The sequence below is a fragment of the Choristoneura fumiferana genome, chromosome 14 (assembly GCF_025370935.1).
Source record: "Choristoneura fumiferana chromosome 14, NRCan_CFum_1, whole genome shotgun sequence".
In the NCBI taxonomy this organism is placed as follows: domain Eukaryota; kingdom Metazoa; phylum Arthropoda; class Insecta; order Lepidoptera; family Tortricidae; genus Choristoneura; species Choristoneura fumiferana.
The window spans coordinates 7,251,052-7,278,849 of NC_133485.1; the positions used below are offsets into that span (position 1 = coordinate 7,251,052).

The 27,798-nt window shown below is 38.3% G+C and overlaps 1 protein-coding gene across 1 annotated transcript in view; it reads right to left on the minus strand.

Moving 5' to 3' along the window:
- LOC141434874 (midasin) overlaps window positions 1–27,798 on the minus strand; it is a 42,197-nt gene that overhangs the window by 13,127 nt on the left and 1,272 nt on the right. The window contains exons 3-31 of the mRNA XM_074097354.1: window positions 26,290–26,538; window positions 25,739–26,037; window positions 24,981–25,183; window positions 24,392–24,555; window positions 22,411–23,921; window positions 22,168–22,333; window positions 19,761–22,062; window positions 17,842–19,573; window positions 16,066–17,713; window positions 15,360–15,568; window positions 14,869–15,001; window positions 14,176–14,794; window positions 13,442–13,947; window positions 12,955–13,131; window positions 11,977–12,389; window positions 11,308–11,447; window positions 10,512–10,738; window positions 9,914–10,128; window positions 9,372–9,589; window positions 8,495–8,665; window positions 4,683–4,883; window positions 4,331–4,545; window positions 3,140–3,302; window positions 1,572–2,728; window positions 1,358–1,487; window positions 1,121–1,250; window positions 964–1,039; window positions 638–854; window positions 7–105 (exon numbers count right to left, since the gene is read on the minus strand). Coding sequence (XP_073953455.1) covers window positions 7–105; window positions 638–854; window positions 964–1,039; window positions 1,121–1,250; window positions 1,358–1,487; window positions 1,572–2,728; window positions 3,140–3,302; window positions 4,331–4,545; window positions 4,683–4,883; window positions 8,495–8,665; window positions 9,372–9,589; window positions 9,914–10,128; window positions 10,512–10,738; window positions 11,308–11,447; window positions 11,977–12,389; window positions 12,955–13,131; window positions 13,442–13,947; window positions 14,176–14,794; window positions 14,869–15,001; window positions 15,360–15,568; window positions 16,066–17,713; window positions 17,842–19,573; window positions 19,761–22,062; window positions 22,168–22,333; window positions 22,411–23,921; window positions 24,392–24,555; window positions 24,981–25,183; window positions 25,739–26,037; window positions 26,290–26,538 — 13,690 coding nt within the window. The remainder of the gene's footprint in view (window positions 1–6; window positions 106–637; window positions 855–963; window positions 1,040–1,120; window positions 1,251–1,357; window positions 1,488–1,571; window positions 2,729–3,139; window positions 3,303–4,330; window positions 4,546–4,682; window positions 4,884–8,494; window positions 8,666–9,371; window positions 9,590–9,913; window positions 10,129–10,511; window positions 10,739–11,307; window positions 11,448–11,976; window positions 12,390–12,954; window positions 13,132–13,441; window positions 13,948–14,175; window positions 14,795–14,868; window positions 15,002–15,359; window positions 15,569–16,065; window positions 17,714–17,841; window positions 19,574–19,760; window positions 22,063–22,167; window positions 22,334–22,410; window positions 23,922–24,391; window positions 24,556–24,980; window positions 25,184–25,738; window positions 26,038–26,289; window positions 26,539–27,798) is intronic.

A 27,798-nucleotide genomic window follows, 5' to 3' on the forward strand; every position in this document is an offset into this window, starting at 1 on the left:
ATTTACCTTGTCGTCTCCTTCTTCACCATCGACATCCATGTTATCAGGCATTTCGAAATCTTCTGGCTCTGGCATGGATTGCTGGTTGCCATGGAAAGGATCCACCTAGCAAAAGAATTTATTTATCAATAATTGTAAATAGGTAGGTACAGTCAGCAACGAAAGTCCATGAACACATACAAATTTTCAAAACACCTGCACACTATAACAGTTCATATGTAACTGAACAGGCTGTTGTACAAATCTCTGTAGACATTTGGTAATACCAAAGGTATTGTACATTATTTTTACAAAAGTTGCTGAACATGTTTAATTAAATAATTAGCCTGATCTGTAAAATATCAAAATTTGCTGAACAAGTCTGACTACATAAATCCACTGATATGTATACTACTCAAAACTTGCTGAACATATTTAATTACATAATTAGCCTGATCTCTAAAATAACAAAATTTGCTGAACATGACTGACTACATAAATCCGCTGATATGTGTAAATTTGTCGTGTACAATTTTATTGAGAAATATTAAGATAATTTTTACCTAATCAGTATAATATGTAGTAAGTATAATAAATTACAGTATAAATTATCTCCTGAAATACTTTTACAGTAAAACTTAGGTATTTTTCTACGTACTTGGTCATCGTCGATTTCAGGTTCTTGCATTTCATTGATATCTTTTTTCTTCTTCTCCTTCCCTTCAGTCCCGTCGTCTTGTCCCTGTTCTTCCTCCTTAGCACCCATCTCTTTTTCACCTGTGCTTTCGCCCTTGCCTTTTTCTTCCTTGTCCTTTTTATTATTTTGCTCTTCATCAATGTCTTCATCTTCTGAACCCCATATTTGTTGGTCTAACCTGAAAATAAACGGCATTATCACTTATTTTTTAACTTCTAACACCAGACATATATTTAGCCGCTTTTCAAAATCTCTGATATAATTGTGTATAATATTGTCCAACATACTTTTCAGCAGCATTATCTGTGTCTCCCATTTGCTTGTCAGCATCGTCTTCATCGTCTTCTTGATCTGAATCTCCTTCTAGAAAAAGATTTATGAATATTAACATGAGCAATAAGATTTCATTTAGTTGTAAGACGCAAATTATCTATAAATGATTACCTTTTTTGTCAATATCTTGCAAATGCGAATCAAAATCATCGGTCATGTTTACTCCTTTCTCTTCTTCTTTGCAATCTCTTTCTTCTTCTTTCTTTTCTTCTCCTGGACGATGAGCATCATCAAGTTGATCCTGGTAATAAATTATACATGTTGTAAAAAAAACGTGGTCATGCCGCATGCAGTAAGTTCTTGTCACTACTCTTTAAGTTTTTGATTTGATTGCATTGTATTACGTACCTGGTTTTCTATTTTCTCCGAGACATCTTTCTGCCCTTCTCCATCGCCCAAACCTGTCCCACCGGTCAACTTCCCTGGACCATCTTCGCCTTCACCGTCTTCCATATCCATATCAGAAGGTTTACAAAATCTATAAAGAAATCTATGTTAATTAAAACTTGTCCTATCAAAAACTATCAAAAAATACAAATTAACTTTTTGAAGAAGACCTTACCCTTTAAGTGCTAAGTCGGAGAAAATTTTCAAGAGAATCGACAGCATCTTGCATGACACTCTGTGTACTGCCACCTTTTGTGTCACAAAGTATTGGACAAACAATACAGTTTGCTCCAATATCGGAACCAACCTCATCACAACATTCTTAACTTCATCTACGTCTTCATTTCCAGTACCTACAAATTCTACATATTTAACCAGCAGGTTGTACATTTTATTTAACAAAGCTTCTAGCTTCAGCAACTTAGCGTCATTGGATAGTTTCTCTTGTAAAAGTTCCTTCAGGTGATTATCTTCCAAGATTTCGTTTGATTCTTGCTTTTCTTTTTCGCCGTTGTCTATAATTTCATCAATTGCATTAAGCACGTCAACATCTGTCGAATCTTGAGGCAGATGTTTCTTGTACACTGATTGAATGACCAGTAGCATTGTAGCTATAAGATCTTCAGTGTCAGCCATCAATTCAGATTTCTTGCTCTCAGATTTTTCTTCCATGGATACGTCGACAGGTTCATCGTAGATCTCAAGTTGTTGTAAAATTTCTCTTACATACTTTGATAGATTTGCGATACTCCTCAAAATCGGATGTTCAGGTAATTCATCCATTTCAAGAGACAGTTGGAGCTTGAAGTGGTACTCGTCTAGAACACTATCTAAATCTTGTGCTATTTTGTCTAAATTCAATTTCGCTTCATTGGTAACATCAATGAGAGATTGGGATACTTCTGGTACCGGTCCGAAATTGCTTCCAATTTCTTTCGGCATCGTTTTTGTTAATTTGTGTAGAGCAGACTTCTGTTTATCTACAGTGGAAATTACAGCTTTTATTTTTTTGTACAAAGCGTGCCATTCATCAGAATTCTTGTAGCAGCGCACTATAGGAGACTTGGAGAGGAGAGCATCAAACTCTGGCTCCGATTCTGGTCTTATCTCTTTTTCTGGGCAGGATTTTATGAGGACGCTGAATTGGTCGAGCAAGATACTTGCGTTTGCGTAACATTCTGTAAGGATCTTGAGCTTTTCGCTTAGCGTAGTGACGTTAACGTCTGACGTGTCAACGTCGAGAACGGATGTTAGACTGGTGGTTAGAGTACGCAAATCGCAGAGTTGTCTGGAGTATTTCGATATAGATTTCTTTTGTGAGTTTGTTAGTTTCTGAAATAACATTTAAAAATTATAAGTAATAGTAGTAGTTTTATGTAGTTAATGGTGTGTAGTATGTCTTTATAACGGCCCGAGGGTTGCCGACGGTGCTGGCTGAAAATCAGCGCTGGGGTGTTTTTAACGCTTCAGCATTATACTGAGCCAGTGTCCGATTCACAACCGCAATGACACATACCTTTGTGTTGTTTTTTTTTGTACCTAATAATTTTGTTGTCTTGTGTTGTGAATAAATGTATTTTCTTTCTTTCTTTCTTTTCTTTCTTTAATATTCTTACTCTTATCCTATTCGTTATTGTCTGAAAATCGTTATGTTGTTTGCAAACTGACCAGAAATAATATACCATAAGTAGAGAAAATGCGTACCTACCGCAGTCTTTTTTACTCATGGTATAAAGAACTTACCATCAACTGAGCAGCAAATCCTTTGCACCTCTCGATATTCTGCATACCCATGTCTTGGTGGGGCGTCAGAAGAGCGGCGGACAAAGTTCTATGACGGCCAATGTTTTTATGGAAGTACTTTTCACAACCTGACCATAGGAGGCTAAGGGATGCATCACACCGCCTAAAAGATAAAAAAAATGGTTCAATAAATTGAAATAGCGTTACACATATAACCAGCCTGGGGCTTTATTGCCTACGCACTCGGAATCACAATCCTTTTAACCACTTCTTTCTGTCACACTGTATAAGATGAAGTAAGAAACAGAAGGTGAATGCGATCGCGAGCGCCTGCGTGTTAAATAGTACGGCTTCAGGTCAAGAAGAAAGAATTATACTAAACAAACCGAACGAATTAAGGCTTGCTGTGTTTTATTTATTACGATATTATGAATTATTACAAAAAGTTCAAACAAAATTTAGGTACTTTCATTTCTAGCGTCGAGCTCATTTTGAAATTTCGAGTATTTTAGCATCTGCTCTCGAATTAATATAGACAAGACAACATTGGAGCATTAACAGAATAAATACGATAATCTAAGTTTAAATCAAATAACAACTTTTTTTTTATTCGACTGGTTGGCAAACGAGCAAGTGGGTCTCCTGATGGTAAGCGATCACCACCACCCATAAATATCTGCAACACCAGGGGTATTGCAGATGCGTTGCCAACCTAGAGGCCTAAGATGGGATACCTCAAGTGCCAGTAATTTCACTGGCTGCCTTACTCTCCACGCCGAAACGCAACAGTGCAAACACTGCTGCTTCACGGCACGATTAGCGAGCAAGATGATGGTAGCAATCCGGGCGGACCTTGCACAAGGTCCTACCACCTGCAACTGCAACTATTCTTTTATAGCTTATGTAGCTAGGTAATAATTTGACAGGATTCCTTTCCGTCCGGAACTATAACTGCTGTATAATGTAGCACATTAAACACGTTACAGAGAACACGTGTGGTCGATCACCAACCCGATGGACAGGCACCATCAAATCTGACACCAAGATCCCTAATAGAATGCACTCGCCAAGCGGCCAATAGAGACCGGTGAAAAAGGATCACAAAGGCAGCGACCGCTTTGACAAGAGAACACTTATGACCACAACCACTCTGTCAAGAGTATCCAATTGAGAAGGGAATGCTGCACTAACCTGCTCTTCAAATAGCTCATAGCCGCGTCCAAATCAACAGGAGCTATAGTAAAATCGTACAACTCTTGTTCAGCTGAAAGAGCCACCAGTCCGGTTCGGTAGTTCAGGCCCATTTTACTGAGGGACTTGAATAAGTCCGCTAAAGCTTTCCGTTTGAGCTGGACAATGTTCTTTGCTTGTGAAGTTTGTTTTTCTTTGGGCTGCGTTGCGTCCACCTGTAATAATATGAGACATCAGCAGGGGAGATGGAGGAACAGCTATTTCTTCGAAATATTTTCTGTAATAGGATTTAGAAGGTCAAACTAGATTTATCGTGAGAAATAACTTATTTGATGATGACCATGATACTAACCTCTAGGGATCCAAGGTGGGAGCTCGTCTCAATCACCACAGTCACAAAGTCATCCAACGCCTGTACAAGCGACGGATAGCTGGCATTGCTCATGGTTTCCTTGCATAGGACTTTGGCTTTGTTCAGCAGGCTTGGGACCTTCGCTAGAAGACTGCTTTCGGCAATAATGGCGCTCGGCTGCTCTGATTGGTCTAAATATTTCTACAAGAGAGCAACAATACAATCAACTATAAAAAGTTGTCCAATAGAGAATGTAAATCGGCAAGCGCAGTGTAAGACGTCCACCAACGAGATGGACGGATGACCTGGTTGAAGCCGCGGGTTCACGGTGGGTGCAGGCCGCTTCCAATCGAAGCAACTGGGGAGACCTATGTCTAACAGTGGACGTCCTACGGCCGATTCAACTATAGCCAGGTACATCGCTATTCCGCCACCCAACGTGCAAATAGCTTCATCTGTGCGACGCATATAATCTAAAACTCGCCCACCTCCAATTTTGAGTATGATGCACAGACCCAACTTTCTATTAACCGTTTCATTTTTTACCTTCTATTATTTTTATTTCAGGCAAAAAAACTACATCATATTTTTCAAAGCGTCATGAACAGGGAAGAACATCTGCTTGTAGCGTATGGCACTAGTCCTAGAGTCCTATCGCTCGGTGATAAAAAAGATATTTTTTTTGATAATTACACTCTCTTCTCGCTACTCGCCGGCGGTAGGACTAGTGCTTTTAGCGCATAAGCTTCAGGAACAAAAAAAAATACAAACATGCATAATGTGACAACCAGTGCATTACAAAGTTACTATTAAATAATAAATAAAGATCATTCCTATTTTAAAAGTGAATTAACTACTTACTTAAATTCTTTTAACCAGCCACACAAAATACTTATGATGGGAGCTCCTTTTAGGTTATATTTATAGTGCATTTTTACCGCCGTCTTTCGATCACCATCCTTCGAAAGGGGCGACGGCGAAGTGTAAGTATACGTAAAACACGTTTCTCTACGCACAGAAATGTTAAAAATATTTATTTATTTATATATAAAGTTTCCCTTACACGCTTACGAGAATAAAACCGTCGAAAAAGAAAGAGAAAAGTCATTCATACTCGGTGTAGTGCACAGAGTTGAGTATCGAACTTAATTAATTTTGCCAAATTGTAACGTCATCTTGTCTATACGGACACGATTTTACAATACAATGCAATACAAATGGTCACGTATTATAGCAGAAGGAAAAGTGCGTCTTGCCTGCTCCCGTCGTAAGTACTTTGTGAGTAGCCATGTCAATTACTTATGATAATTTAACCAAACGTTGTCAATTCGACCTATAACTACAGTGCTTAGTAGATTATTGTTTTACCTGAACGATCTGTGAAAATGAAAATGAATGTTAGTATTTTTAGAAAAAGATTTAATGAAAGAATTTTGCTTGGAGTGTCCAGATGAAATAAGCAATGGTCGGGGGCAGGAAGCAATGAACTAAATTCCAAAAAAAATTAGATACTGAAACTGTCTACCTTATCAAAAAATATCGGACAAGTATTTTCATATCGGCAATTAAAAATAAAATACTGAAGATTTCCTGTTGAAGTCAAGAGCGTTTATACCTGCTGAGCTGGCAACGTTGCATTTTTGTTAGCTTTTCTCTACTCCAATAATTATTTGTGATAGAGTTTTATATTCTTCAAAAACGAATTAATGTTTATTAACGGGTTTTAAAGAAAATAAAAGTCTATAACGAATAATTATTGGAGTAGACACATTAACTTATTATATACTAGCTTTTACCCGCGGCTTCGCACGCGTAAACTATTCGGTCTGGTAGTTGCAATTGAAATTTTCGGGATTTTACAAAATTCCCCTGGAATTTCTAAAATTTATATCGTGGTCTTCATTGAGGTTGTGTTGTGAATAACTGTACAAAATTCAAGACTCTAAACCCAGTAATGAAATTACAATTGTTTTCCCAATTCAAATTCAAAATTCAAATTCAAATCATTTATTCAGTAAATAGGCCGCAATGGGCACTTTTACACTTCATTTCTTAAACTACCAGCGCTTTCGGAAAGACCATCATTGCAAGAAGAATGCGCCGCAAGAAAGTTGTCAGAAAGTCATTTTTTCAAAATAAAATATTGACAAATAAAAACTTGAAAACTACAGTATACAATTAAAGAAAACATTACAAAATAATAATAATACAGCACTGGGATGTATGGGGTCCCTAAGTTACAAAACTATCCCGTGGGAATATCGGGATAAAATGTAGCGTATGTGTTATTCCAGACGTCCGGCTACCTACATATCAAATTTCATGACTCTAAGCTCAGCGGTTATTATTTCAAGATTTTATCCTTTTCGGGTAAAAACAGCCTTTGTGTTATTCCATACCAAATTCATGGCTCTATTTCTTTTCTGGCCAGTGGTTGTTATTTCGAGATTTTATCCCTATCCCGTGAGAATATTGGGATAAAAAGTAGCCTATGTGTTATTTCAAAAGTCCAGCTACCTACATACAAAATTTCATGGCTCTTAGCCCAGCGGTTGTTATTTCAAGATTTTATCCCTAGGTATTCCGTGGGAATATCGGGTCAAAAAGTCGCGTATATGTTATTCCAGAGGTGCAGCTATCCACATACCAAATTTCATGACTCTAAGCTCAGCGGTTATTATTTCGAGATTTTATCCCTATCCCGTGGGAATATCGGGATAAAAAATAACCTATGTGTTATTCCAGAGGTGCAGCTATCCACATACCAAATTTCATGGCTCTAAGCCTAATGGTTGTTATTTCGAGATTTTATCCCTTAGTATCCCGTGGGAATATCGGGTCAAAAGTCTCTATGTGTTATTTCAGACGTTCAGCTACCTACATACCAAATTTCATGACTCTAAACCCGTTGTTATTTCGAGATTTTATCCCTATCCCGTGGGAATATCGGAATAAAAAGTAGCCTATGTGTTATTCCAGAGGTTCAGCTACCTACATACTAAATTTCATTGCTCAAAGCCCAGCGGTTGTTATTTCAAGATTTTATCCCTAGGTATCCCGTGGGAATATCGGGTCAAAAAGTCACCTATGTTTTATTCCAGACGTCCAACTACCTACATACCAAATTCATGAAAGCCTGCGGTTGTTATTTTGAGATTTTATCCCTATCCCGTGGGAATAATAAAAGTATCCATGTTTTAATCCAGATTATAAACTAACTTTAATTTCATCCAAATCCGTCGTTTAAGTGAAAAAGACTCATTTAAACATTAACTTATTATATATTATGGTGAGTTCTATCAGACAACATTTTTAATTTTCATTATTTTTTTATGGAATAATCGAGAAAACTAACAAAAATGCAACGTTGCCAGCTCAGCAGGTATATAAACGCTCGTAAGTGTGGGGTGACGTTATAATCCTCCACTCCCGAACGTTGACGCGCTATTTTTTGTTTGATTAACAGAAGAAAAAATGAGTGTATTTTTCACATGAACTAATTATAATTATATATTTTTTTATATCTTTTTTACAGGAATTTAGGTATTTTAATTGAGGAGAACTTTGTTGTCAAAGCATCAAGCTTCGGGGTTTTCGTGCAATAAGACCTCTTCTAGCAGCAAAGAGCCGCTTCACATTATGTGGCATGAAAATATCACTACCGTGATACTCACTCATATTAAATGATATTGTACCCGACACTCACGTCTTAAAACGACATTTCACGCTATACACACACATAAACTCGATTAAGACATGAGTTATCCGATACAATATAATTGAATATCAAAATGTCAGTTTAAATGTCTCACCTTAATATTCCGCCCCATGATCATAAAGTTCTGGGTGTCTATCATGTAAGCGCCGCCGGTAGCGTTGACGCCGGTGGCTCGCTTCGGCCGGTCCCAAATGCCGACGTGATCGGCCCCCGCTTCCGTCGTCTTGTCCACTAGGCATTGCACTACGGATTCTTTCAGCACGTTCTGAAGTAGAGTAAAAGGAATGTGTAATAAATTAACCAAGTTAGAAAAGTTGAAAGACCCCCGACATTGTCACTTCAATGGATTCAAATTTATTCTCAAAGATGGCTGACGAATATTGGCGTCAAACTTATAACACGCGTCTTTTATCATCCGCGATTAAAAATAAAGACCTTTTAATGCACCCCAGCATTGCCTAGCAAATTTTTGTACGCACACTGGCTTATCCCGTAATAAATAACGTTATTTCATGTTTTTGATGTAAAAAGAAGACTTATACATAATGCAGGTAACACAAGTGTTGTCGATAATGCTTCACACATAAAAGATATAGGGGTGTTTTCAAAAGACTTTTATGAAATCGTAGAAGTGAAAAATTGGCAAAGTGCAAGTCAGACTTGGACACGAACCACTGCTATGTATCATTTGGCCGATTTGACATTTATAGCACATTTGCGATTGGTTCATAAATAAATGATCCAATGTTAAACAAGGCTGTAACCTCTCATGAGTTATTTTTCAACTTAATTAAATTTTCATTATTATTTCTTAAAGCAGTCAATCAGAATAAATAACACAAACTGTGGCAGGCAGCAGGTCCTATAGTGGAGCCACAGATTAGCAATATGATCCCTAAAAATTGTTTTCATATACTGTTATAAGTATAAACATATTTCACAAACTTATCAAGATCTGACTGAAAACTGACCTCAAATTCCTTCGTATGTTTGTGCAGAGCCTTATGCGCTTTCTCCACCGTATCTTTAACACTCCAGTAGCTCAAGTCGCGATCCCAAGTGCAGATCTTCACGAAATCGCGTAGTTTCTTTTCGATTGGAGCGCGTTTTTCCTTTATCAAGGCGGCCACTTGAGGGCTGAACTGAGCGTAATAGTTATATGTGTTCCAGAATATAGAAAGCAGCTCATCTAAGAATGCAACAAAGAGTCGGTTATTTGATATCGGGAGGTCAGGACTATTGGGCGTAATTAGATAATTGTCACCAGCAATTAAGTTTACACATTTTTATAATTTCATTCAAAATTGTGGAGCCAGTTCATGCAAGATGTCAAAAAAACTAGTTTCATAAACTCATACATCGGAATGCCAACCTCTCCTGAGTAGAACGAAATGTGACGTTTAAAGACGGCTGATAAAACAATAAAATGTACCTATCTGCCGCAGTGTTGCTCTTTTTTTTTTTACTTGGCCGGACACACTACCGTATGTCTTGATAACATTAAAAAACTCACCACGTCTCTGATTCCGTTCGAAGTGCACCAAATGACAGTGATACACATACAAGATGTCCAGTCTGACTTCATACTCTGCTAGATTGGAGGATTCCATGAAATCCTTCAGTACTTTGATGACCCGCTCTGCCGGTACGGGGTCATCGACCTCGTCCAAATAAGAGTTGGTGACTGAGTACACGTAGAACCAATATTTGTGGGCTTCGGATTGTTTTCTGAAATAAACAAACCGAAATAATATTTACCAAAAATCACAAAATATGTATGTATCTATTCAAACTGGCTGAAAAATATGTATACTCGAAATTCCATACAATATTAAAGACCATTTTTACTTACAAGTAAATGTTAATGTGACAGTCGACTTCTATGTTTTTGCTGCCACAAAAAAATGGTAAAGCCGTCTACACTACTATAACAGAAATAATGTGTACAGTCACTTGCATTAATATCTGCCACAGCGGAGTGTGCAAAAATATCTGATGTAGAAATCCCCCGACCGTAAAAATAGAGTCATATCAGATATTAAAACACGCTTTACTGTGTCAGATATTGGTGCTGGTAACTATAAAAGGATAGAAAAAAAAAAGTTATTTACCTGTGATACAAATTATTTAGGCACTCCTTCCAATGTCCCATCTCCAACTTCCTCCAGTTGATGATCTGTTGTCCGACTTCCAAAGAAATATCGATCAAATTGTTGCCTTTGTGAGCGTTCTTGTTCCACTCTTCAATTTTGTCCCGGAGCAGTTCCAAGCCGGTAAGGAAGCGGGATACAGGGCTGGTCACGGGGAAGCCTAATATTCTGTCTACTATTAGGATTATCTGAAATTAAGATGGTTTTTAGCCATTGGGCGACGGCGTTAGAATGTCGTCTATCTCCTCCCGTGGGCGCGGTAGAAACCGGCTAAGGGATAATACCAGAAGATGGGCCGCAGCATATTCTCAGGCCACCTTACATCCTATCCTTCGCTCGCTAACCCGCTTAGCAAGCATGGCGAGTATTGGCGACCTCCCCCCCCTGATATTGATAATGATGAAGATTTTATATAACTAGTTTTTGCCTGCGACTTCGTCTGCCAAGAATTCGTTTATCGCTATCCCACGGGAACTGCAATTATTAAAATTATCATATGTCTTTCCCAGGATTTTAAACTAACTGCATAAAGAAAATCATCTAAATCAGTTTATAATGTTTTAAACTTTTGTGATTTGGCCGAAACGTCGAGGTGATTATAACTCGTTTCCTCAAAATCATCTAGCGTTTTAAGCGTGAACAGGTAGATATTCCTTTGAGAGCAACGCCCTTGTCTAAATATTTACCCAGCTACTTCTTATTCCAATTTCCCAAAAGGTAAGATAAGGAGAGAGAGCAATAGCTGAAATCTACTTACATCTTTGAGAGTAGGGAAATCCGGCCACTGGTCCAACAGCGCATTGGTGCTCTCTTTCACTCGCTGCAGAAGCGGTATGCACTGTCTCGTTTCCGACACCCATGGGGAATGGTAAAAGTCTATTTTTTGATTAGTTGAATCTGCAATAAAATTTGACAAATAACAAAAGATGAAGAAGCATTGTAATGACCTGATGACATTCATCATCCCAGCCTATAAACGTCCCACTGCTGGGCACAGGCCTCCTCTCAGAACAAGAGGGCTTGGGCCATAGTTCCCACGCGGGCCCAGTGCGGATTGGGAACTTCACACGCACCATTGAATTGCTTCGCAGGTTTGTGCAGGTTTCCTCACGATGTTTTCCTTCACCGCAAAGCTCGAAAGTGACAATTGCAACAACAATATTCCCGAAATTGTATAAAAAAACGCCACTTAGCACACCATTTAGTCGAATCGACACTGAATATCGATATCGGCTACATCACTATTTAATTTCGTCGAACCCTGGTAACCCTGTAACTGTCATTGACTTGTCAATTTAGTCTCACGAATTATGGCGTCGACTATACATCTACATTTTTGTTTTAATTGTGTATGAAACTTTTGATTAATTTTATTCTAGTTGTGATTCAGTGCTAAGTACTTTCCACGCTGTAATATAATACTTGCCACTTCCGTCGATTTTTTCTTTAAACTGCGCTAACAGCACCATCAAACTCGGTGTAATAGCACCTTCGAATTCTGCGTCCAACGCTTCCCAGGCATTCGACATGACCCGACTGAATATAGGATACCTCTGCATTAAACCACTGATCACGTCGTTGCCTACCATCTTCTTTGGACTGGGTAACCATTCAGCAATAGTCAAATTTCGAACGAAATTCGAATGCCACTTATAGATTAAAGATACGTCTTCGGTATTGATAAGTTGCTTTATCTTTTTGTCGGCAACAGGTTTGGTTTTCTTTTGTTCTAATAATGGCGCCTTGAATTCAGCAAAGTCGCTGTCAGAATAAGACGGGAACATCTCTAATATCTCGTGGTATGCTTCTGTTTCTTCATCAACATCTTCGCATTTTGATCTAGACAAAGAAAATACGATACAATAAAATAACTCTGTATTGAATACCACATAATAAGACATAAATATAAAATTACAAAGTAATCAATAGGCTAGACAGGGTAGGCAATACAATAATTGAATATGATTGATTAATTTGGGATAATGACCAAAGAAATTGTCATTTTGATCAACTTTAAATATAATAATAGTATATTTGACACTATCAATCAACTTTTACGATCATCATAAAAAATCGCTTCTACGCCGTTAACAATAGACTTGTTCAGATATTTTTGATAAAATTTTTGCTCACAAGTTTATGTGAACTCGACTGTACTGACAAATTAATACTGCCAAATCGTTTAACAACTGCTATTTATTTAACAAAACTTTATCATCTTCTGATCATCATCATCATCATATCAGCCGTAGGACGTACACTTTTGGACATGGGCCTCCCCCATACTTCAGTTGCTTTTCATCAGTTGTTGTTGATCTTCTGAACTTTAAAAAAAAATCTAAAACCACAATCGCGAGCCTTACGTTATCGTTAGTCGCGGAAACATAAGTGAATTCAAACTTACTTGGTAACATATAAAGCTTCGTCATCCTGTTTCTTCTTCTCGATGTCCCTTTGCTGCTTCTCCCAGGCTTTAACGATGCTATTCAGAGTTGTCATCACGCTGTTAAACGTTATTTGGTCCGTGCGCTCAGCAGCCGTGCAGTACATTTTGATCTCTGATAGATTCATCTTCAAAATTCTAAATAAAAGATGGGTATTAGATTTTATCGAGAAATCGATCCTAGTAAAGTGGCCACTGACTCCCGGAGTAACCGCTTGCATGATTAATACGAAGGTTTGTGCCCCAATAATAAATAATCCATGTATTTAAATATGTATTTATCTATATTGTATCTTTGCCCAGCAGTGCAAGCTTTGCTTAGTTTGGGACTAGGGCAATTGGCCTAAATTGTCACGTGGTTTTTATTTATTTTTTAATGTATCGCGATACAGAGCCTTCGTTCAAATACAAACGTATACAAAAGAGCAAAAAATTTAAAAATACTTACTCCATACATTCCGTTTCCACGTCAAACTGATCACCATTATCAGCGACGATGTTCTTATTCAAAAGCTGCATGACACTGGACGCGACAAAACGGTTCAAAAACTTCGCCTTTTCGTCCTTATTTGGGATTTCATTTGGATAAACCATCAAATCATTGATGGCCTCTTTCAACACTGGTCCTTGTTCGACTTTCGCTACCAGTTCCCCTATCACATCTTTCAAAGTCGTTACGCTATAAACGATTTCTGATATGGAGCTTTGCAACGGTTTAGCTAAATCCGGGAATGCTTCGGTATAAGTAGTTTCGATTTTGTTGTAAAATGCGTTTACTGAGTACAGCCAAGAAACTGTTTCTTTCATGACTGTGTACGCGTGTTGCATTGTAGTTTTGTTGTGTGTGTTTGTTTGTAAACTTGTTAACAGATCAGTGCAGGATTTTCTCAGGTTAAGTGAAAGATCCGTTATTGATTTTGGAGAAAGGACCGATTTTGCGAAATGTCTGCAATCCTAGAAAAAAAAAGAAAATATTAAATAGGTACGTTTCAAAATTTTGCATAAGCAAAAGCCGGCCAAATGCATGTCTGTAGTAGGATAGGAGTAGGATACCGTTAAATCGTACTAATATGTGGCGTACTAATATCTAAATAAGTATGTTTGTTTGTTGTCTCATACCTATAGTACAAGCTTGGTTTACTTCTAGTCAGAGACTAGGTTGATTTGTTAAAAAAATCTTACCTTTGCAAACACATTGTATGATGGGTCCTTCGGCCTAAAAGTGTTTCCTTCAGCATATTTATGTATCTTTTCCCCTATACTCTCTCTTAACTCCAGCACTATAGAGCAATACGGATGTACCTTCTGCAAACACGCTCTCTTATCACTGCCTTTAGCAAAACAGTCTACTGATACATCCGAAGCTTTTTCTACATTCTTATTTTCAGTGATGCTGCCCGACACAAGACCATGCATGTAGTAAGCGCTTAGTAAAGCCTCAAATATCTCTATATCTTCTTCGATGTATTTCACTTTCAGTCTATATTTTTCGACGTGATCCACGGGACTTACTTCAGTCATTATTTTGATCATAATGAGACTCGTCAATAGTGAGAGTTCTGCTGTTGATATTTTGGTTTTTGCCTTCTCAACTGTCGTTACTGGAGTCTTAACCACGCTTTGCTGTAGAGTTATAAACACTCGGTTCGTTTCAGCGATCATGTCTGTTAGTACAGGCTGGTCTTTTAAATAGTCTTGCAAAGTAGCATAGGATTTGTCCATTTGTTTCGAAAATATTATTGATTGTAAGTACGACATCAACTGCTCATATTTTCTAATTTCAAATAAAGCATCCGATTTTCTGAAAAATAATTTACATGGGTTTTAAATATATTCGTTGATAGTTACGAACATTTTTAAGCTGAATATACTTACAATTTCATCGAGGCAGCACTGTCGAGTGTGGCAATATTTTTCCATACAACATTAAGCACTGTACCTAACAGTTTGGAATACTCTGCTCTGTCTTGTAAGGATACTGTCTCGTATGCGAGCAAATGGCGAGAATCTACAAAAAGAAAGATAATAAAGTACAAGAAAGATGAAAGAATAGGGAATATTACTGCAATTTTCTGCCTTCGGAGTGCAGCACTAGCAAAAACAGTACATAGTATTTTGAGTATCTTAAATGTCCATAGGATGTCATAATATCATATTAATTCAATTTTTTTTTTTGGAAATATATCTCTTTCGATACTATTGATTTTTATACGTACTAATAACTCTCTGGTCATGACGACAAAATAGAAAGAGAACTGACGTTGTCATGGCGGTTTGCGCTAGTGTCGCCCCTGCGCAGAGCTTTGCGTAATATTCCCTATAGCAGAATATTGGGACTATCGAGTAAGTAATATTTTTATAGTTACCTGAGCCATGAACTGTAGTCAGCTTCTGCACGTAGTAAGGCATCAGAGGTAGATTGGTAGATAACTTTTTGGTGTTAGCAGGAATTGATTCGATTTCTTCTTCGGGATTAGCATTGTTCACGTTTAAGAACGGCAACGGATTCAGAGATGGTGAGTTTACCAGTGCTTTGTAAAATTCATCCCAGAACTTTGCAGGAAGCGATGAAATTCTGGAACATTATTAATTTTAGTCTTAGGTATATTTGTATCTGATACATTTTGTATCTCAGCCGTAGGACGTCCACTGTTGGACATAAGCCTCCCCCATAGCCCTCCAATTGCTTCGGTTGGCAGTTAAACAGGTTATCCGTTTATCTCGTTGGTGGACGTCCTACGCTGCGCTTGCCGATCCGCGGTCTCCACTCGAGAACGGCCCCAACGGCGATCTGTTCTCCGTGCTATATGACCTGCCCATTGCCACTTCAATGAGTTTATATAATAATGTATCATTGATCAAGCAAAATGATGTATGTACGTACGTAAACTCTATTTTGCACGTAACAGTTTCAATTACATTTTCCAACAGCCTTTTTGTAGAAGGTATTTGATTATTTCAAGTGAATATCGCACCACTTTAGTTTTTTTTTACAAATGAAGCTAATAGGTATAAGGGTATTAAAATAAACAAACGAATAGAAGTAAACATAAGTAAAAGTATGTTCATTACCTGAGAGTCGAGGTTTCTTCGGTTCCAATGCATATCTTTTCAATGACCTGCAATATATTTAGCAATGCCGGTGGGAATCCCTTTGTAACCTTTGCCAAACATGTAAAGTTGGTCAAAATAATTGCGAAATGTTGCATTTTGCTGTTACCAGCTTTGATGCTCTCACCTTGTGAAAGCTTATAGATCAAATCTATGAAATGTATCTTCATGATGCTCAACATTCTTTGAATCACATATCCATTAATGGGTAGAAGTTTGGCATCCAAGCTAATTTTAGTATTTTTAGCAACCTCCAGCATTTTTGTTACATTTTCTTGAATTATAGTAAGTTTTGAGCTATCAGGAACATCCAGTGCTAAAGACATGTCAGTTGCCATTTCGATGTCTAGAGAGAGTTTCTGTGCCTGCGTTTCAATAGGCTTGGTCATATCTAAAGTTACTTGTTTGTACACTTCAGACCTTGCTACCGCCAAATCGTACCCATCCTGATTTTCGTGTAACTTAGGTTGACCCTTTACTTTTCTCAGCTTCTTACTAAGCTTTGCGATCTCTGTATTGTCTTGTTCATTGTGAAGCATATCCATAGAGACTCTATTAAATTGTTCCCGTAATTTATGATTCGAAGGCAACAACTTGAAAAGTTCTTCCATCAAATGTTTCTGAAGCCATTTACTATGCATGTAAATCAGTGGTATTATTTCTTCTTTCAATATCGGCGTCCTTTTGTTTTTCTTTGTCACAAACAATGGCATTGAACTAACTTTCAAGAAACGATTTCTCCAGTTCAACAAATGTATTATTTGACACACTGTCTTATCATCAAGCGATTCTTGGGCGTATTTAATAGCGTGTTCTATATATTCGTCGATGACATCTGTATATTTTTTACAGTGTTGCAAAATGGGATATTCAACGAAGTCATCAGTCAGCATGCCAGATACAACTGCTTTTGAGTAGTCCAGCGCCGAAAAATTATTTTCAGGTAAGAACTTTAGGACAAATGTCTTCCACAATTCGTTATATAGCAATACGGACTTCATATTGGCCTCAGTGATTTCGTTCTCATCTAGCTGCTGTAATTCTGGGTAAAACCTCATTGGCGATTCAGAATGGCCTTTCAATTTTTTCACAGAAACTAGCGCTTTATCATTCAATTGGTTGGCGACTTGTTCTAATCTATTGTCATCTTCTAAACTAGTTTTTATTATGGTGTATAATGTTTGCATACTATCCTCGGGGCACTTTTGATACGATGTAAATATACTCGTAAGAGAATGGAGGGCGAACGCCAAATCAGAATCGATGTCATTTGATTGTTGAACCGCGACATAGGCAATCTGCTTAGCGATTTCGTACGACGAATTCGAGCATAAACCTCTTACAGTCAAGGTATGACTTGTGTCTCTTGCTTCAAATACCCTGTACTCCTCGCGGTTTATTTTTTCCTCTAAAGCTTTCAGCATTATATTTTTCATTTCAGCCAGTGATGTATTGACGTTTGAAGAGAAGTCGCCTCCGCATCTTGGTTTGATGTAGACATCAGAGAAGCTGTTGACGAGAGCTATTTGGTGGGAAATGCCTCGAATCATTTGTTGCCACGTTAGATACGCTGCTTGGAGCATGTGAGACACTGTTGGTCTTTCTAAGCCTGTAAAAAAACGTTTTTTAGTAACCTTTTTTCAGCAAACAGTTTTTTTTTTATTTTGTCTAATTATATAATGCAAAAATTATGGACTGAAATAAAAATAAATTGAATTGAATTGATTGAAAACAAACCTTGAACAAAAGAAGTCATCAGTTCATGGCAGCTAATACAAATTTCCTGATAGCGAATCGGCAGCCCACAAGACGACAGAAGAGCCGTCAAATCCATATAAGGTATGGTCTCTGTCAAAGTCAAATCCCAATCATCAGGCCTTAGCAAATATATTTCCACGCCTCGGTTCCTCATTGCCCGAGATATTTCTCCATACTTCGGATCCATCGTAAAGAACACTCTAAAGTTGGGATGAGGCTTTATCTCACTCAATCCACCTCTTTCAGGTACACTCAGGACTCCATTGGTCTCTAACAAACCGTTAAGCCTATCCAAAACGGCCGCTGAAGTCAAATTCACATTATCCAAAAGAAGCCAAGATCCATTTATCAAGGATCTTACAAGCAAAGAGTCTATCCATTCGAATTTACCCCCGGCATTTACAGAAGTCAGCTGAGAAACTTTCTTTTTCAAAGAAGTCAATTTTGATATAGTTTCTTGTAGTAAGTTTCGTGAGGAATCATACTTTTTGTTGCTTTCCAGTAATTTACCACAATGATTTAATAGGAATTGTATTTTATCATTAAATTTGGCGATGTCCGCTTCGTAGCTATTGTTCGTTTCGGATTGGAGCGCATTGTATTGACACAGCTGGCTTAAGAGTTTGTTCAACCTCCATTCTTCGCTCGGCTGAGAAAGCCATATATTGCGGACGGTCTGGACCGTAATAGTCTCTATTTGATCGAATAGCGTCTCGAGATTTCTGTTGTAGTCCACTTGTTCAAATCCACCGAGCAAATCTGATACGTCCATTGCTGAGGTGACTGGTAATACTTGGAGGTCATTGCCGGTTAAATCTGCTAATACTTGCACGACACTGCTTTTACCAGTAGCCGTTGGCCCAACTAGTATTGAGAGCCAGTTCATTTTAATACTTTGAGCTAAAGCCTTCAAAGTTGGCAGCTGCGTCCTGAGAAGCTGCGAATTTGTTTCTAATGAGCGTCGGTTTTTGAATGTTTTGTCTGTATTCCTTTCAATAGTAACATCACCTATAATAATTTTAGTGTCAGTGGCGTCAAACTGTGGACTGCAATCGCTCCTTGGGTATTCAGGGGAGAAGAATTCGTTGTAACATTCAATCATCTTGTCTTTATCTTCAATAGTTCTCATACGATTCACATACAGAATATCGACAAATTTTCCCGGTAACGGGTCATTGCCACTATTCTGTTCCTCGATAAGCGCTTCGCACCATCTTTGGATGTCTCTTAGATTCATTTCCCAAGGACCGCCTCTGTGTCCCCAAGATTGGAGCTCAGTTATTTCATGAGCAATTTTGCAGTTAAACCTTACGATCCTGTGGAGGATGTCTTTAGGTAAGCTTGGATATTGGGACTCGACGATGTAAATGAGATCCTCTTTAGTCAAAGTGTCGATGTATACTTGAGTGAATCTGTTCAGGAATGATACAGGTAAACCTCGACGGGCACCGCCTTGTTTTAAAGGGTTTTGGCAAGCAAACAATTTCGTTTCTTGTTTGACTTTGAATGTTTTTCCTAACTCTGGGATGAATACTTCGCCTCTGTGATCAAGGCAGGCATTAAGACCTTCTAAAACTGGTTGAGGAGCTAAATTGAGCTCGTCGAGTAGAATCCAGTCACCACTTTGAAGAGCGCTTAGGAATGCTCCCTCTTTGAAGGTAAAAGAGCCATCTTCGGATGGAAGATCTGTTCCGAACAAGTCTGTAATATCCTGTAAAAAGCAAGTTAAGTATGAGTAAGTATAATGAAAACACTTAATTTGAATAAAATAGAAATTGAGCTCGAATTTAGAAACGTAACTTACGAGTACACTGAATGTAAAATAAGTACCTAATGTTAACTATGATACGTACAAATATCATTTATAAAACTGTAGATACTGATATGATGATACTTACGGTTTGGTCACTCAAGTTGATGCGCACCACTTTGTGTCCTGAAGATTTGGCCAGAGCCGTTACTAAGCTGGTCTTCCCTACTCCAGGGTTTCCTTCCAACAGTATAGCTTTATTAAGTTGTAGACCTCTCAAAAGCCTCAACGTATTTGATCCAGTAGTCGGCGCAGTAAATGTGAACTTTTGTTCTTCTTCAGCGATATTATATTTGTTTCCCACATCAATATAAAAAGGCCTTATGCCGAATTTTTCAGCGTCAGATTCAGCGGTGAATTTGGTTTGTTTGTTGCTTAGCATTTCTCTCAACCCCTGCATGTATTCATTTCCGACCGTCTGAATTTGGTTCAGCAAGAAGTCGATAGCTGTTTTACGGAGTATGTATAGTGTCTCAGATTCAATATGGCCAGTAAGGGCTGTGCCGAAACAGTCCAGGAACGTTAAGCAAGCGCCATGGACGTAAGCTTCCGGGGTGTCCAAAAGGCCTTTAGCAACTGTGACATTTATAAATTGGACCCACGCGAGTAAATCGCGCAAACTGAACGGGAATTTATTGGTGACTTCTGAATTCTTCAACCAACTTGTAAAGTCTAGGATAGAGTTTCCGATTCCAGAGCTGCCGTCCTCTTGGTTACCAAGTGAGATACCTTTATTAACGCTTTTTTCTAGAACACTCAGTAAATCTTCACGCGATGACACGCTGTCGCACCATATCTCGGTAAAACGGTTGCGTAAAGCAGGTGAAAGCTCCTTCTTGCCAAAATCGCCTCCTGGATTCATTGTCCCTACGAAATGGAAGTTCTTTTGCGCTGTAATAACTACTATATCTGAGTTATCTTCCATGCCTCTTTCAGCCAAAACTAGCTGCCTTTCAGGTTCAAGTAAGGAGTTTAATCGCTCCAGGACGCTATCGTCAGCTAAAGATATTTCATCAGCTAAAAACATTTGCCCATTTTCCATTGCGTTTATCAACGGCCCATCAACCCATTCGAACAGTCTTCCATCATTTTTATACTGCCGAACTGGACGAAGGCCTCCTAAGAAGTCCGAGCTCTCTGTATGCATGTGGCAGTTTACAGACAAAAGCTGACTCTTTCTTAATGTTGCCAATACTTGGCAGATTGTTGTTTTACCACAGCCAGTCTCTCCTACCAATAATACGGGCTCATCGAAAGCAAACGCTTTTGCTATTAAAACGGCCAGCCTCCTCATGTTGTAAGTCCACACCACATGGGAGAATTCTTTAAGCTGATTGTTTAGAATGACTTCTAAAATGTTTTTCGTTACAGGTGACGTTACAGCGTGCAGTGAAAAGAGATTTTCCGGACAGACTTTCCTTTTTATATGTTTCTCTATAACTTCCTCGATAATGATTCTTTCGTCTTTCTGTCGTACTTTGCCAGCGAGTATGAGATATCCTTCATCGGCAATATGTTGGTCCCAGTCGTAGAATTTGTCCTCTGTTAGGATTTCTTTGGATGCAAACTTGTACCGTTGACCCCATCTAAACAGATCTCTTAGTGTAATAAACCCATCTTTTCCTTGAACTGCAGCTGAGCCACGTCGCCTGACTTGAAGTTCGGCCATGACGGCAATCATCTTTTTGCTATAAGTTGGAGGAATATGACATCTTTGGTGTAAAATCGTCTCTAATTCTTTCCTAGGGATCTCATCAAAGTGCAACTCGACGAATCTGTTTCTAAAAGCTCGCGACAGCATTTTTCGACCTCCATACAATCCAGGAGGATTTTGCGTCGCAAACAACATAAAATTGGGATCAGCTTTGACTACCTGTTGAGTCTCCGGAATGAACAGCTCACGATTGTCATCGAGAACTCTGTTTAGGGCTTCTAAAACATCGCTGGGGGCTAAATTTAGCTCATCAAGGATAATCCAATGGCCCTTTCTCATCGCTTCAACTAGAACACCTTCTTTGAAAACTAGTTTGCCACTGGCATCGGCCGCGTAAGAGCCAATGTACTCCTGAAGATCTGTGTGTTCGTGATTGTTAATCCTAACACAAAAATTGCCCGAAGCTTTTGCGATGTAAGTGATAAGTGAGGTTTTTCCAACTGAAGTGTCTCCTTGCAATAAAACTGGTAATTTTCCTAAGGAGACAATTCTGGCAATATCGCGAAGGTTTTTCCTAACTGTAGGTGTTAAGATGTATCCCTCTGGAATGGCTATTTCAAGTTTGCCCTGAGGGATCCAATGGCCCTCAAAATTTACATAGTTTTTCCCGGGGACTTGTGGCTCCGGAATTAGTTGATTCAGAACTGAACTTATATTCTTCCTTCCAATAACTGCCCTGTTGTAAAAAAAACGAATATTTGAAATACATTAAAATTACATGTCAAGTAAATAATCTGTAAAGATTACAGTTTTCAAATACCTATATGGATCTGTCACTTACTTGGCAATCATTGCTTCTACTTTTGGATGAGACGAGCTATCCAACTGTGTAAGGAAAGACAAGCAAAATGCTTCGTAAAGAGACCTTGTAACTGTCCCACATTTTGCTTTAGCTGCTGCCGTTAGAGCTCTGCAAAGAGTTCTTAAGGAGTAATGCGGAGAATTACCTAAAAAACAAAAAAAAGACAGTCAGTACAATAACCCCAGTATTTTCTTAATACAAAAGATACATTACTTTTCTTACCTGCACCATCTACAAGATTCAATTTTGCCTCCTTTCTGACTGTCGAGTAAAAGTTGTAAATGCCTTCTAACATTGGCCCGCTAAGATTCATGTGATACAAATAATCACCAATAAGCAGCATCAAATCATTCCTCTCAGTCAGCTCATCTATGAAGAATTCTGTAAAGCGATTTCTCAGACCAACAGGCAGATCTTTCTTTCCAACATCTGTAGCTGGATTCATGCACGCAAATAGAGTAAAATCAGGATGTCTTTTTATAGGAACTTTGTCTCCTTTTTCTATTAAATCAATGGTTTCATTTTTGTCTTCTAGCAAGCCTGCTAGACACTCTAATATTTCAGCTGATGCCAAGTTTATTTCATCTAATAAAACCCAATGGCCGTCTTGCATTGCTTTAACTAAGGAGCCTTCAATAAACGCGAAGGTGAGCTTCGAAGCTGCTTTTACCTGTTGTTCTAACTTAGCAAGTTTATGACCGAACGATAGCCATATCTTCAATTTCTTCTCATTCTTCTCTCCTACAAGCCTGGTCACTGCAGACTTGTGACTCTGCTTCATTAACGCCAACAGTGCCGGCCAACTTTCTGTTTTGAAACACGTGTCTATATGGGAAAGGAACTTTTTATTCTTTTCGACATTGTAGTAGCCTCGAAACAGTTCTTCAAACTCATTCCTTATTGGTCGTACAACGTATTTGAGATCGACTGGTTTATACCCACCCAATAAGTCAGCGGAGTCCGATTGTTGGTTCATGTTGATGACTACGAGTTTGTGTCCAGTTTGCCGAGCCAAGTATTGGACGGAAGAAGTCTTACCCGTTCCGGTCTCTCCTACCAGCAACACTGGTTCATTTGAAGTAACACAACACGCGATTTTCTCAAGCAAACAAGCCGATTGACGTGTAAAGGAGAATACAACTTGTCTGTTATCAAATTCTACAGATTCTAAAGTTTTTTCCTTCCTCGTGACTTTCGCTCTTCCCGCTTCCAGAGCATTGGGATGAAGGGCAACATTTGGTTTATGATGTTTGCAGTAAAATTCAGATTTCGTTTCAACTATGCCTAAACAAGTGCCGACTTTTTTGGATAATTCTAACCTATGTTCAGGCGAAGCAATGGAGCACGTGAAAATATCTAAGGCATCTTGGAGTACTTTTATAGCTGCCTCCGGGCTCGACACATCGAAGCCTACAACAGACCTTGAGCACCATTTTATCAAATCCCTCGTAGAAATAAGTCTAGATCCTCTCATCACTGTAATGCTCGAGTCTTTTTCAGGAGTTACCGTCTCCGTGGTTTGTAGGGAACTGTCATGACTACCGACTGAGAACATCATGAAAACTTCGATCATTCTGGAGCATATGGTTGATAAGCTTGGGTAAAGCTTGTGTATGATTTCAGCAAGCTCTGATCTAGAAAGGGGCTCGACATTTATTTGAGTTAAATGTTTCTGTAGCAGCGCGCTGGAATTAGATATTTTCTTTTGGAAACCGTAATTTGTGTTGACGGTCCTGAAAAAAAAAAGTTACATAGTAACAAACTATTACCAAGAAGACTAAGGTATATTGCGCTTTCGGCTGGTCATCAAAGCAGTAAAAGTAGATAGTAAAATAAATTTTCACTTCATCAGGAAGCAGTCATCCATCAGTAAGACATTATTATATGAGAGCGTCATTCTCTTGAATATGGAAAGAATTTGGTATTTAAAAATATATACTCGTAAAGTACTTATTTCTTTCATTTGTTTTCTACTCTTTCTTGTTAAAAAAGAATACGAAAAATTTAAATGAACTCTATCTTCGCTATCGCCAGAATGTAACGCTATAACCCCGTTCACGGCTTTGTTACAACTTGGCGCAACCGGCGACGCGGGTAAGTTTTTTTCTATTCATTGCACGATCGAGACATACGTCACACAGTAATTGTCTATCAGGGCACGCAATGAACTGAAAAGTGAAAGTTTTATGTTAAACAAACTAACCTTTGCGTGACAAATAGTTGAAAGCCTGGTGTTACAGGTAAAGAGTCTCTGTAGCCAGGGACACAGAGCGCGTTTCTCTCTAGCAAGGAGCTCAGCGTTGACGCCACGTCTAGGGCAGCACTATCTATGTCTTCTAGTAGTAACCAGTGACCATTTTGAACTGCCTGAAAGTAACAAATTTGACAGATATTGAATTATTTTTCATCACATTTGCTCGTCAATGATGTTATTCCATGCCTGTATACTAATGGACATTGGCCTCAATTGATCCTGCGGGAGTTATGGATTTACGTATAGTTTTTCTTCTCAAGGGAATTATGACTTTCGTTTTAAAAATTAAGTAGGTACGTCTTTTCAGACTAAAGAGGTTTCAAGTCAGCCAAAACTTAGCTATAACCCAATTTGACACCATAAAAATTTTCCACGCATCATGAAACTTCATTCTTCTTATATCAATTTTTTTTGCAATATTTTTCCGTGGTCTCCATTCGAGAGCTTTTCGGCCCCAACGGCCATTTGTTTTCCATGCTATATGGCCTGCCCATTGCCACTTCAATGAGCTATGATGCCTTCTTGCAAGTTCACATACCTCAGTTAAAACTCCCGCCCGCCAAACAAATTCTCCAGGAACATCAGTGCAATGGTGGGAGCCAAGTAACATTCTTGAGTCTGTCTGATCACCTAATTGAACTTTCTTGAAAGCGACACCTTTCCTTCCAGTTACTGCCGCCAAATGTTCTACTAAGCACGTCTTACCAGACCCCACTGGTCCTAGCAGTGACACTGCTTTGCCTGTTGAAAATTAAAAATATATATATTTAAACAACTCTTCTCAACATACACGCAATACTATATTCCTTCTTGTCGGATGCATGATCTGTTTCATATTGGACGTTGTTCCATACAAAACAGTGTAAACAAAGTGTTACCTGAACAGCCTCATAATAATAACTTCACTTTTTTAAATGAGCATCAATAATTTATATAAATTGGCTTTTTCTGATACATTTAGACTCATTCACTTATTTAAGATGATCCTCATACAAATAATCAATCAATTTACGTTCCAGAATTAGGTACGACGACGAGTGAAACGATGAGCATTGTTAGTTACAACTGCGACCACAACGCGCGAGTCGAGCGAGCGAAGAGCGCGCGCCGCGTCAGTGGTCGGCTAAGCTCCACGCCCAGCTTAAGTTATTACTACTACACTAGTGTTCAATCAAATGGAATTTAAAGTAGTCATTTAAAGAAATGGATATTTGAAGAAGTTTTCCTTTTTAATTGCAGTAATTTCTCATTGGGGTTATAAATAAACCGCTGAAAGAAAAAAAATAATGTACTTACCTGACGCAACAGCCAATGCTAAGCTCCTCAAGTTATTCACTGTTGACTTAACAGGCACCAAATTGCTATGAACAACATTATTCTTATCATACAGTGGAAGCATGATACCATCAATATTGACCACACCGCATTGGCTCAAATTATCATCTTTAACTATGTGTTCAGTTGTATGTATCTCAGTCTCAAACACATAAGATTCATGACTTGTATCTTGGTTAGATACATTCAGACTTTTGGATAGGATTCTTGACTGATGCTCTGTCATGTTTGTTAGAATAACCATACATTCTTTGACCATCCTGAAAGAATAAGTTTATGTTAAAAAATATATTTTTAATAAAAGCTTTCAAAATTTGAAGATGACTTACCTACTTTAGATACCTACGTTCCTACTAAAAGTCGCTGGGTACTAGTAAAAGACTGCTGCAGTCTAATTCTTATGATTTTGTGTGTGAATTTAAAGTTAATATGACCATGGGAAGGGGGTAAGAATCAGCATGCATGATTTGTGTACATAGTAACAAATTGATATAAAGGTGTTAATAACATACCATCGTATGCTAGCATCTTCGTGACTACTGAAATTCGTCACAAACATAGTCCAGTCCCATTTAGATGAGAACTTGTTAGGCATTTTATGTAGCAGAGTGTAGCAACACTGCACTATGTGGTGGTCTGTTATTTTCTGCCTGAATTCCAATAGTCTTCGCTTCTTCGGAGCCACATTGTATGAGTCTTCATGGTGTATGAAGGCTTCAAATGGTGCCACGGGATTGATTTCAAAATATTTAAGGGCATATCTGAAATTGTAAACAAGGATTAGTTTCCTCCTATATTCTTCAAATATTGTAACTTTGTAATCATTGGCTAATAACTCTTAATGTGTCATATAACATGTAAGGATGAAGATGTATTCTAAATTTTAATTTCATCACATTACAATCAGCCAGCCTTGAGAGACTACTCAGAATTCACTTATCACTATAGGAACTTTATTAGGATTCCATAGTCCTACAAGGAACCCTTATAGTTTCGCCATAACTGTCCATCTGTCACTGTGGCTTAGCTTAACCTGGAATTTTTAACTGACTTCAAAAAAGGAGGAGGTTCTATGTTCCAATGTTAGTATTTTTTTTTTTAATGTATGTTCACCGATTACTCAGTCAATTGTAGACCGAGTTTCAAAATTCTTTTTTTATTTGAAAGGGTACTCTTCTGAGGTGGTCCCATTGTCACCAAGTCAAGATCTGATGATGGGATCCTATGGAAATCGAGGGCAACCTCAAATTTTATAGGTACACCTATGGCGATTTTGGCATTTTTAGCATTAAAATAAGCATTTACATTCAGAAAGTATCATTTGGTAAACTGGACCTGATGAAGAAAACCGTAGATGACCAATGGAACTCGTCAAAGCTAAGTAATGCTCACTCGTGTATAAACGATACAACACACACATAAGCAACTAAAAATGGAACTTTTTTTTTATCTAGTATTTTAACGAGGCTTTAGTACACCAAATATGACTATGTCAGTCTCATGTGGAGCCTCAGTTATATACACCACAAATTTTACGCTCTCCCTTGCACTGAAGCCACGTCTCTGGATGCAAAGGCCGGTCTAATGAACCTGTAAATCAGCATCGCTTCTTCTGAAAGCGGTCGACTTAGAATTACATTTACACCTCCATTGAACAAGCCCATACCATCCAAATACCTGTCTCTGATGTCCTTATTCTGATCACATTCCAAAAGAAAATGAATTAGGGCTTCAGTTTTATTACAACCTATACACAAAGATGATTGAACAACTCTCATCAAATTCAAAAAACTGTTTAGTGGAATGTGACCAGACAAAAAGGAACTTTAAGTTGATTCTTTCCAACTGATCTGATGCTGAAGCTGGAAGGTAGGCAATGGAACTCTTGTATAAAACAACATACCTAAGCCGTGTTTGGGCTTAATGGAATCATTGTGAGATGGTCTTTGGCTATGAATCACTAAAAAGTGAGAAACAAAGAAATTTTTGAACAAAAAAGTAAAACTGACTCCAAAAAAATA